The sequence below is a fragment of the Melospiza melodia genome, chromosome 1 (genome assembly GCF_035770615.1).
Source record: "Melospiza melodia melodia isolate bMelMel2 chromosome 1, bMelMel2.pri, whole genome shotgun sequence".
In the NCBI taxonomy this organism is placed as follows: Eukaryota; Metazoa; Chordata; class Aves; order Passeriformes; family Passerellidae; genus Melospiza; species Melospiza melodia.
The window spans coordinates 127240146-127252203 of record NC_086194.1 but is presented as its reverse complement, the minus strand read 5'-3'; the positions used below and the strand labels follow the sequence as shown (position 1 = coordinate 127252203).

The window sequence follows — 12058 nt, the reverse complement described above, 5'->3', positions numbered from 1 at the left end:
AAAAAGGGTATGAAAGATGAACTTCTTTAGCAGCAGCCCACGAGTAGAATAGCTTAAATAGCTTAATGAGAAAAAAACCTTCATATGTCAGGGGACTTTATTTTCTGATAAGCCAATGCTGAGGACCTGCCCTCAACTCACTCTGACTCTCCCTCCTTTTCCATGGGTGACATGAGGCTGTGATTCAAATTCTGAGCACAGGATGATTTCTATGCAGAGCAACTTAGGAAGAAGTTCTGCGCTGACTTATGATTATCTGTGTGACTAAACTCTTCCTTTCTTTGCCAAGGTAATAAGCCTTTCCCCTAATCTTTCCTGCAGCAGAGTAAATATTAGATGTAATACAGCAGATCTGGTGGCAGTTTTAGCAGAAAGGTGCTGGTGTCATATCATGTAGGATTGTGCACATAAATGGCACCTTTTGAAAAACCCACGGATTTGCAAGGTTTAAGAAACCGTGTAGCACCAGTGACACCTGCAGGAACATGCTGGTTGGAACAGCAACAGGAAAAAAAGCCAAAATGAGAAGCTATTGCAAGGATGTACCCACAGTGCCTGCCTTCCAGGCATACTTAAGCCTACTCGGGAATATTTAAGATAAAAATTTTGGGCAGAGTTGTTTAGAAAGGAGAGAAAGTAAATGATCAAGTATACACACAAGTAAATATCAGAGCACTGTGCCAACATTTAAAGGCAAGAAAGTTTGATCCAGTTTGAAGTATAGTAGCTAGATCACCACAAAAAGGAGCTAGAAGGGGAAAGTCTTCAGAGAACAATACCTAGTGATTACCAGTGATATACAAAAATCTGTTTTTTCCACTTCCCCTTTTGCACAGTAACAAATTGAATTTCACCTCATTACACGATGCTGTTCCACTTTTGCCACACAAAAATCCAGCCACTCCACTTTATGCCAGTTTACCCTATTTACGCTAGGAAAGCTGCTTCTAATGCACTTCATTAACACTGCTGCTAAAACTTTGCGTTTAAAATAGATGCATGCAAGTCGAAAACAAAATCAAAGGAAAAAAGGAAAGGAAAAAATCCTGTTCTAGATTAATTTTTTGTGTCTCTTGGCTTAAAATGTCTTTTATGTTTTGTGAAAAAGCTGTGTCAATATGACTGGGGAACTGTTGAGCAAGGCACAGAGAAATATGTGTCATAGCAGATCTATCGATACTACACAGTATGGAGGAACATGAACTACCTATTGCAAAATGGGAAATCTGGTAATACAGGAAATACAAAAAATGTGGTGAGTCTGCAAGAAAAAAGAATTTAGCACTGAATGATACAAGTGAAGGGAAGATTGATATAATGATAAAACATTAGGATAGCACTGGTAAAAATAAAAAAAAAAGGTAAAGAGCGGGATCTGGAATTTTTTGGAGAGAGGAAGGCAAGCGATCCTTAGCAGGCAGAACTGAGAACCTCCTAAGGAGTCCTTGATCAGATTGGATGTGACCCACTGGTGTGGTTTCTTTCTGAGAGATGGGTGATAACACACACTATGCTGCTGTGGATGGCTTCAGTTCCCCAGGTATGGCTGGGGCAGAACATGACAAAACACAAGGTGACAAGCTGGGTCCAAGGCCAATCTCAGCAGTCCAGCTAAGGCCTCAAAAAATGCAGAAGACAGTGCTCAGAGCAGCCTACAAGCACTCATGTATCTCGGGAGAGGACCACTCCAGTTTAATGATGCTCCTAGGCCCAAGGCTGATGTAAGGAGTGGAGGTCCAGGGGAGGTCAAGTCATAGCAATTAAATCCTATTGGGTGCCCACAAGGCCCTCACACAAATAGAGTAAGACTTAATTGCTCTTGACTTAGCTTTCTCAGCAATAGGTGCTGCATGAGTTCTTTTTGTTGGAGCCCAAATAAAATTTTTTCATGAAGTACTAAGGTGTTGTTCACTATTGAAACTAAAAAGCCATCTATATCTTGTATCAACTAACCTCAGTTTACCTTTCCTTGGCTTTGCAGAGGGCCCTGCTGTAGGATTCATAAGGCTTCATTCAGTTTATAAATAAATCTCTGTTGATGCCAGCACTCAGCTCTTGTGGCCTGTACCAAAGAGCTGAGGCAGAGGCCAGGCTGGTGTGAGAAGAAAGCAAAAGATGTGAGCAAGAAAGAGGAAGAATGGAAAAAAATGTAACACATCATAGATATAAGATTATGTGTTCTTATCTACATATGGAAATAGCTAAATTTCAAAAATATCTGTTTGATAAGCTAACCAGAATGAAATCTTTAACTCTCTATTGCTGACACAGTCAAAAAGTATGTCTTATAAACTTTGAGGAGGATTTGCTCTAAAAGCTGACACAGAAGGATCTGTTTGCACGTGCTCAATGCTACTGACTTTACAAGTTGTATTTTAAAAGAATGACAAAATCTTTGCAGGTGCAAGACTGGTACATGCTGCACTTAAAGACAACAGGTGGGCGTAGTGGTTCTTGTGTTTTGTGTTCTGACATGTTGGGAGATACACAAATGCTGACTTCTAGCAGTAATTACAAGCCCAACTCACTGGCCAAAATCTTATAACAAATGCAAAAAGAAGCTCTTCAAAGTAGTTTGTATTGAATATTAGAGTTTTCATCTCATATTTGAGAGACAAAACTTTTTACATTGCTGAATATATTTTTAATTTGTATAAGTAGAAGAGTATAAATTATCATATAGTATAACAAAACATAAAATGGTGACTAAACATTAGTTAAGCTTATAAGAAGAATCAGAAGGCTGTAAAGTAAAATATACTAATGTACTATATGAATATACACAAAAAAAAACCCCAAAAAACAGAAGATAAAATGGACACCAAATACCTCTCACATTTCTTTAGTTTTCATTCTTCCATTTATTTCCTAGTCTTATACTTACTGACCATGTGATGAAAAGAAATTATTTACATTTTAAAGTTATGCCTGCTTATTTAATAAGGAAGTTAATATCAGGTAGTTTCAGAGCCATGCAAGTAAATAGTCCTTAACAGTATGGAAAGTGTGTATTGAAAGAAGATCACCTCCAAGCTGTCTCAGCTCTCACCACACATGCTGCAGGCAGCCATCCAGGCCAGCCATTTTCCTGGCTCATGCAGAAAAACAAACACAGCCTTACACAGTGTGTAAGAAATATACCACTTATCACAGCCTCCAGCTGAGGGCTTGTAACAGAAACAGAATTGGATTTTTCCCCCCAGGGAGTAAGAACAAACACTTCTCTTTCTATGATCTCTCAAAACTACATCTGAAGAAGGCTGGTTTCTTGCAGAATACTTGGACATCCACATAAATGCTTTACACACCTGAATTCTCTACTGCTGCATCTGAACAAATATAGTGAGCAATGCCCTTCTGCAGAGAACACATACATCCGAGTTTTTGAAAGTAGTTCCTCTTTGCTTCTGATGGCCAAAAACCTTTAGTGAAAGGAAGCAATCCTTTTATGTGCCTGGAAACAAAAATCATAACTTCATTGGATGTTTCATATAGGCAAAAATTGGGTCTTGAATGCAAATCATTCAAAAGAAGTAGAACAGAGAAGATAGCAACTTTAGAATACTATTGACCCTAAGGGTAATATATAACTTTATTGTATTTTTAACTAATATCATCTGTGAACACAAATATAAGAGGTACTGCAATTGAAGACAACATTTTCAGCAATCAGAATTAAGATAATGTGGATAGACAACTTGGGAAAGTCAGACAGAGGCAATAGCTTTTACCTGATCAATTCGAATAGCTGGGAAAAGTACACAAACCTTGGTCATGCACATTTGTCTGCAGGAGGACATTTCACAGAAGGCTTATTTAGATTCTGCAAATAGTTTAATCTCCTGGAAAAGACTAAATCTAATTTCAAACAGTGGCTACTTACGTCCCTCATCCATCTCCTCTTGGACCTTGTTTTTCTTTTTTCTAAAAAGAACCCGATCTCAATGTTGCAAACTTTTTGGGACATAGAATTTTCAGAAAAGCCATTCGAAATTTAACATGACAGAGAGGGTAAAGAAATGGGTTCAAAGAGGAATTGATCCACAAAAGCCAAAACGTTGCTTCATACAGGAAGTTATGGACACAAGTTCCCTGGCAGGGCCCACGGATAATCACTAATAAAGAGTATGGGGCCCAGCAAGTGGCAAACACACAGACAATTATGGCAAGGGACTTTGCTATTTTCTTGTCCCGTTGCAGTTTTGATCTGGACTTTGCACAGAAAGAAACAGAAAAGTCATTTCCTGGGGTTACAGAATTGTCTGTGGATGGAGATGAGCAGTCAGCTCCCAAAGACTCTTTCTTTGGTCTCATGGAAGAAGAACCACTGTCCTCTCCTTCTGACGAAGGAGATGATGCCCCTGGCCTTGGCAAGCCACAGAACCTCCAGGACAGGCTGCTCCTCCTGGCATGCTCACAGTCCTGCACGCTGCCGCGCCGCTGGCGCCGCTGGATGTTGTGGAAGATGTGCACATTGAAGTAGGTCACCAGGAGCAGGGGCACAAAGAACTCCAGGGTGGATGCACACAGGAGGAAGTACCAGTTGTGGAAGAACTCAGCATAGCACTGATCCACAGGCACCACGCTGTGTCCGGCCACATGCTCCCAAAACAGGATGGCTGGGCCATACAGGAGGAAGGCAAGTAGCCAGATGGCCACCATCTCAATGGTAGGGTTGGATGTTATTCCCTGCTGGGCTCTGTAAGACACCTGTGAGGGAAAAAAGACATTAAAAGTTCAGACATGTAGAGACCCATTTTGGGACCAAGAGAAGCAGATGGAGACGAACTCAAGAGGTGCTTGGTAATACAGAGATGTGGCTGTGCTGATCAGATGAAGGTCCCCCAAGCACGTTCATTTCATTGATGCTGACAGAGCATAGGGCTGTCTCTCTACAAGTCAATGTCACCGTAATATTAGAGTCCCGACATTGTTAGTGTCAGGGTCCAGGTCCATGGGATAAAACACGATTATCCATCAGTGCCTAGTAATTTGGTATGCCCTGTTAGAGATACCTATGGTCTGAAGTGCCAGAGGAATTAGCACTTTATAGCTGTTGGGAGCATGACTCCTACTCACTGGAAACTGCACTGCTTTTTATGGCATTTTACAAACAAATAACTGTACGCATCATGGTGCTCAACAGAAAAGGTGACACGCAGATTCAACCTATAAGAAAATTACTTGCTACACAATTCATAAGGATGAAGGAATAGATACCACACCTGCACCACAGCCCTTAGCTGATGAAACTAAAAAAATCACCCATTTTCTTCCTTCTACATCCACTCCAGGGCCAGTACATATTTTTCACTGTATTTGCAGAATATATAGATACAATGTGGCTCACATTCTGCCTCATCCCTTTCACAGGACAAATGTATAATTCTGCAAGCTTAGACATCCAATTGATAACAAAAACTTGAGTTAATGTCACTAGAACTGTCATACAAATGTCCATAGGTCTTAATTGCATTTTTAGAGGTGCTCTGAATTTTACAATTTGTAAATGTTGAGTCTTTGGCTTTCCAGCGTAGTTTCTTACATACCAAAAACTTTGATGTTTGATTTCCAATATTTTTTTTTCTTAAATAAAGTAAAATAACAAAACAAAATAAGAAGGCAGTTATATGAAGTTAAATTAATTACCACAAATAAGACTGAAATTCTATTGCATGAAGTTATGTTGACAGTCTCATACACACAAAAGAGCTGGAACCTTTAGTTCTCTGTGACATTCCCTGCCACCAGTGGCTGGTGAGAAATGCTGGCCTCTGCCCTCAGCATGGCCCAAGACATAAAGCTCATACCAGGCATGTAGGATTCTCTGCAGAAAGCAGAGGCAGAATGTGTCTGAAATTTGGGATTCTGCTCCAGACACAAAGAAGAGTTTATTGCTGCATATCCAGAGGCAGTGACTGCAGTCTGCCCTTTGTTCCACTTTCTGCCTGTTTGCTCTTGCTCCTGGTCTTATTAGAATAAGTTTTGACCACATCTCAGGTCTAGACACCCTCCTCAGTGTTCTTTATTTTACTGCCCTAGATCCACTGTATTTAACTTTCATGCCTGATTTTAGGTCCAAACGCCAATCCAGTCTACTCTGAATTTCCTCTTTCCCTGCCCCTTTTTTACCAGTCAACTGCCTTACCCTTTTTACCCCCTTAACTGTTTTTCCTCAGGCAGTAACACAAGAGCAGCTTGCAGCAGAAATTGTTAGAAAACTCCTGGTTGACTGGCTCTGCAGTAAAGCATGCCCAATGTAGAATATTCACCCCATCTGGCTACAAAATATCTAATAATCACCACATGCCAGTATATTTTTGAGAGGTATTATCTTCTTTAAATTTGGGCTTATACTCATCAACATGGCAGAGGTAGGTGAATATAACCATCCACGGAAAAAAATCAGAGAAGCTCTAAACAGGTTACTTACAGCTTTAGTGACTGACAGGAAACGGTCATAGCTGATAAGAACAATGTTAAACACTGAAGCTGTGCAGAGGAGATAGTCCATGACCAGCCAGAGCTTGCAGATGCCTCTTCCCAAGTGCCATTTCCCTGTCAGGCTGTAAGGGATGTAGAGAGGCATGCAGAACACACCTACAGACAGCAACAACAAAAACACCATGAGGTTCACAGGGACTGCAAACTCCTGGAAACAGAGAGACACACTGTTTTGGTATTTGGGTAAAAAAAAATCAACAAATCTATTAAGGTGAGTATGTAATTTATATACATACATTCTTAAATTCTCATGAAATCTGATGGTGACTTTCTATGTCTTAGGTCTTAGTGTGATTTATGTATGCTGGTTGTTGAGAATAAGCTGAAAGCAATTCAGCAAAGAAGGATTTACTGAGGATGAAAATCCAAGTTTAACCAATTTAGACTCTCTAAAGGTGTAAAATTAGTGCTGCAGCATATATGCACAGTGGTTGCATTCTGATAGGTAACCTCATCATTTTATTTCCTCAATTCTTTCATCTGTATTAGAATTTTCCCTCAAAAACATCTGCAGATGTTGCCAATGGCAGTTATTCCTGTAAAATTGGTCAGCCTTTGTAAACTGAAGACAATATATTGGGCAGCCTGTGTGGCGTTCTGCCAGAGATAGAGCAGACACAGCAGAAGTATGAAACTCTCATTTTTAAGGAGTGTTTTGATCTCATGTTTCTTCTTTACCTGAGAATAACTCCAGAACTATTTTGGTTTGTTAAATTTGTGTTTTGTCCAAAAGAACTTCCACTGAAGTTCCTAATTAAGAAAACAATATTTGTGTTTTATTTTTAAGCCATCAACTTCTTAATTTTAACAGTAACATTCTTTCAAAAGTGTGGTGCAATAGCTGATTCTACATCCCTGAAAATGCTGAACTACCAGAGGCAAATAGAAAATTATATATTGCATCAAGTTCTATTTAAAACTCTCCAGATTACTCCTTTCTTGACAAAGCCATCAAGATCTTAGAAGTTACTAAACATATCCAGGGTGATGTGGTCCACTGACAATAAAACTCTGGGCAATGAGCTGCCAGACTGTTATCAACAGGGAAATGCTCACAGCACTTTCAATAGTGATGGCTTATTTTAACATATTCCTTAAATACCAGCAGCATCACTCTGGTACTAAATACTCATTTTTCATGTTTGCTGAAAACTGCTAATGTTCTCACAAACTTCAATGCGATCAATGTTTGGCACCATGTCAAAAAGTAATGACTGCTTTTAGCTATGCATATAAATATAGAGGCAAACCCCAGGTTTTAAGCATTGATATTTGAAGCTTTTCTTACTTTTACTTATTGGTGGATGTAAAAGACATGAGTCACATCCCCATAAATATTCCAGACTTTTCATAAATTAAAAAAAAAAAACCACAGCAATTTCAGAAAATAAAGCATTTCCTGACCAATATCAGGGACAAAAATCTTAAATTTACAGTCTGTATAGGCCAATCTAATACTGATGGCAATCATTTCCTCTTGGCTGACTTAAGAATGCATGAGGCACCAGCCACAAAGAACAGATGCTGAAAGCAGATACTTAACTCTCTTATTAAACTTTGAGATATGAGGAGAAACAGACTTTTGCACACAACCTGAACAATGAAATAGCAGCTCCAGCAAATTGCTGCCTTAGCAGGAAAGCAAAGGCTTCATTTTCTGCTCCATGGGGCAAGTCTCAGAATAAGGCAGCACATGTTATAAGTGGTATAAATGAAGGAAAACCTTAAAGGCTAAACTAATACACTTGCCTACACAGCACTGACAAAGGAACAGCATTTTGTGGGGACGGTATTGTCAGAAGTGCAGTAGGTCTGTGGCCACGATTTCCTTTCTCACAGTTCAGTGCATACTCTGCGACCATCCTGAAGAAAAAGCCTTTGTGTGCAGAAGTACCTCCTTGCCAGCCTTAAGTCAAGACATTTGCTGGCACATCTGCCACAGAACTATGGTTTTGTCAGGATTTCTCTGCCACATGGGCTGTTTCCCTGGCTTCAGCCGTGGAGGAGTGCTGCAAAAGGCGTTCACTCCACCATCACCTTGCTTGGCATCACAAGCCAGGACTGGATTCATGGCAGCTCCAGCAACAAACTCTCCTGGAGTTCTGCAGTGACACTGTGGGAAGAGGGGACCAATTAGGAATATAGATGAGGGACGCCAGAAGGGGTCAAACTGGTATCAAACAACCCATCAGATCAATAGCCTGTGTTAAGCTGAAGCCAGTAAAAACTCAGGGTGATAAAGTGTCTTGCTGTAGTGTAATAACATTCATAAACAATTTGTACTATGTAGAGAAGTAATTCATTTAGGTGGATGTATCACACATAGCTGCCAAATATATGTCGCCTGTTCTGAAGTGTGTGATGAACACCTTATATTTGGAAAGACAAGGGTAAATCATAAACTGCAGCAAACAACTTCTTCAATAAGTATTCACATGTAATAGTCACTACTTTTTTTTGAAGCAACATTAGAAGTATGTGTATGAAAAAGAATGCATTTCTCGTTATAACATACTTTGAGATATATTGGGCAATTAAAATACTTCATGGAGCTTCCACCATTCCCCATCTTTCCCCCAGACACAGCTGGGAAATAGTTCTCTCAGAAGAAAACACACAGAAAGTAAACACCAGTGCTTCTCCTATGAGTCCTACAACACAATTAGCACATGGCTCCACAGCTCTCACTTACCCACTGCAAAGTCAGAAACAGCAAGATTCAGAAAGAAATAGTTACTCCGATGCCTCAGGTTCCTGTCCATAATGAAAGCAAGGATCACCAGCATGTTGCCAAGGATGGTCACCAGACACAGCAACACCATGAGGAAAGCCAGCAGTGCCAACACACCCAGGGAGAACTCGGAGCTCGGCGCCTGGCTGGACCAAGTCTCGTTATGCGTCTCAGCAGCGTGCAGAATTTCGGCGGTGCTGTTGTGCATGGTGGGCGTCCAGGCCAGGTCAGTCTGGGAAGGAAGTTGTGTCTGGCAAAGTTATCCAAAAGGTTGAGATAAGTCTATCAGCAGGCTGGGCTGAATACTGAAACATAAAAAGAAAATATTCACAGTATCAAAAAAGTGTAATACAAGAAGTGAAGACCTGGGTTCTCTGACATTTCTTGATTTGAATGCACCTATTTGCCTTAGAAAAGACACCTCACAATCAGTTTCTTTCCTGGACATGGAACAACTCTTCTCACAGTCAAGCAGTTTGCATATTAGCAATGTGTGAGTGGTTTTGCACATCAAATTGTGCTGAAGCCGTATCTCATTTTCACTTCCACAGTGGTGAACAGGATTAAAATTATTACAATTCTATTTCCCTTACAGTAAAATGTAAACACTTTTGCACTTGCTGCTACACAACTTTCTAAATCTTACAGTTAATAACAGAGAGATATTTCTTAGTGTTGCTGTTTACAGAGCATTTGTAATACAGTTCCATGCAGCAGAAGCATCATCAATACCTCTTCAGCTCACCCTAACCAGAAGTTCTGGGCAGAACAAATACTTGGACTTTGGAGGTCTTTATGGTGTGGGCCATCAAATCCAGCACCTGACAAGTAATCCTACATAGGCTTTTACTCCATGAATTACCAAGCCTTCCAGCTTTTTCAATTGTGAGAAAAGACACCCCTTCCTCATCCCAATTCCATTTATTTTGGTGGAAGTGCACAGAATTTGGTAGGCCATGGCTGTGGCTGACACTCACTGACTGTGTAGCACCATAGCACCCTTGAGTGACCAGCATTTCAAGCTGCAGCCATAATGCCAGGTACTTGGGAAGATATAGGGCAAGAAACAAGGAAAGAGAGAGTGGGCAAAATGTGGGGAGGAAAGATGCAGTGCACTGCTACCATACTGAGGAACAGAGGGCATTATGTTGTAAAGAGCCATTAAAGCAAAAGGTGTAGCATGACAGAAAAAGAAGAGACCTCAGGAATGGCAAAATGTGGCAATGAGACCCAGCTGCCTTAGGTGTGTGTGCCCAGCTGCAGCCTGGGAAGCAAAGGGGAAGTACTAGATCTTCCTGTGCAGTCACCAAGCCACGCTTGACATGGGTGACATTATGGTGAGAGCACACTGCAGAGCTCAGGGTGAGGGAGGTGATGAAGTCTTCTTTAAGCAGTTCAAGGAAGCTTCTGGACCACAGAACCCACTTCTTATGTAGGACTTTCAGTGTTCATGGCATCTGCTGGAAGTGCAACACAAGAGGTCTAGCAGTGAACAGGGTTCCTGGAGGCTGTCAGGGGGAACGTTCAGACACAAATTCTGCGTGGGCTAATGGGGGTGATGCACAACAGAATCATCTGCTCAGTGGTAAAGAGGGGCTGTATGGGGATGTGCTGTCAGTGCCAGACTCAGATCTAGTGATGATGAGGTAGTGGAACTCAAGATCCTAAACAGGTTGAGGAAGGAGAGCAGCAGTGCAGACCATGGGCTTCAGGTGAGCAGATTTCCATTTAGGAAAGTGGTAGTGGGAATCCCACGGGAGCAGATCCCAAAGACAAGGAGCTCAAGGAAGCTGCAGGCCTCTAAGGACAGCAACGTCCTTGCACAAGAATAGTCCATCCCAGCTCTCAAGAAAACAAGATGTATCATGACAGTAGCTAACCCTGGAGACTACAATGTGAAAAGAGAACATGAATGAGTTTGAAGAAGGGACAGAATACAAAGGAGATATTTAGAAACGTTGTCTGGCAACATAAGAATTATATTAGGAAAACAAAAGCTCACCTATAGTTGATGTTTGTAAAGGACATCAAAAACAACATGGAGAACTTCAGCCACCCCATTAGGAGCAAAATGGTGAATGATAAAAATATGGGTAGCTTGCTGAATGGGACCAGTAATCCAGTGACAGCAGGTGCAGATAAGGCTGAGGTACCCAATGCTTTCTTAGCTTCATTCATCACTATCTATGTCTCCCTTTCCTCCATGCTAAGTGAATGAGTTCAAGGATGAGAACTGTCACAAGCAGGTGAGAATAAAACAGGATTACTTGAGGGGACTTGACCCATAAAAGTCCATGGAACCCACTGTGCTATCAAGAGAACCAGTTACCACCTTTGCAAGGCCACTTTCTATCCTCTTAGAATGGTCATGGAGATAAAGGAAGATTCCCAACCACTGAAAAAAGAAGAAAATCAGAAAACTGATTTTCAAATGTTGCCACAAGGACAAGAGGTCAGATTGTCTTTAGTTCTTGGGAAAATAATGGAGTGAGTCCCCTTGAATGGTGTTTCTGAGGACCTGGGGGAGCAGAAGGTGACTGGGAACAGTTGGCATGGACTTACCAAGGGTAAATCGTGCCTGAGCAACTTGGTTGTCTTCTTTGATAAAATTACTGGATTAGTGGACAAGGGGAATGTAGTCATTTGCCTTTATAATTAGGGAATAAATCAAATGTTGAAGTTTTAATCATAGTTCTGTGTGGCACTCAGGGGGAAATCTATGTGGTATTTCCTTTGGAAAATAAAGGACATGGACATTAGGAGAATCATTAGCGTTCAATATTTGTTTCAGAAATAAACAAAAAAAAGATAACACAATTTCTT

At 40.8% G+C, this 12058-nt stretch overlaps 1 protein-coding gene across 1 annotated transcript; it reads right to left on the bottom strand.

Moving 5' to 3' along the window:
* Positions 1 to 2803: 2803 nt before the first annotated feature.
* LOC134424093 (histamine H3 receptor-like) lies at positions 2804 to 12048 on the bottom strand. Its single transcript, XM_063167591.1, has 3 exons — positions 9197 to 12048; positions 6434 to 6600; positions 2804 to 4710 (listed from the first exon to the last, which is right to left on the bottom strand). The coding sequence occupies exons 1-3, from the start codon at positions 9441 to 9443 to the stop codon at positions 3925 to 3927; spliced, it is 1200 nt and encodes a 399-aa protein (XP_063023661.1). The 5' UTR covers positions 9444 to 12048; the 3' UTR covers positions 2804 to 3924.
* Positions 12049 to 12058: the final 10 nt, after the last annotated feature.

Bases quoted from the DNA above. Each gene is read 5' to 3' on its own strand.
- LOC134424093 (XM_063167591.1), bottom strand. From the start codon at position 9,443: ATGCACAACAGCACCGCCGAAATTCTGCACGCTGCTGAGACGCATAAC. The intron at 6,601-9,196 runs GTAAGTGAGAGC...TGCTGTCTGTAG, and splicing joins TGTTTCTGACTTTGCAGTGG to GTGTGTTCTGCATGCCTCTC. The intron at 4,711-6,433 runs GTAAGTAACCTG...TTTCCCTCACAG, and splicing joins TCCTGTCAGTCACTAAAGCT to GTGTCTTACAGAGCCCAGCA.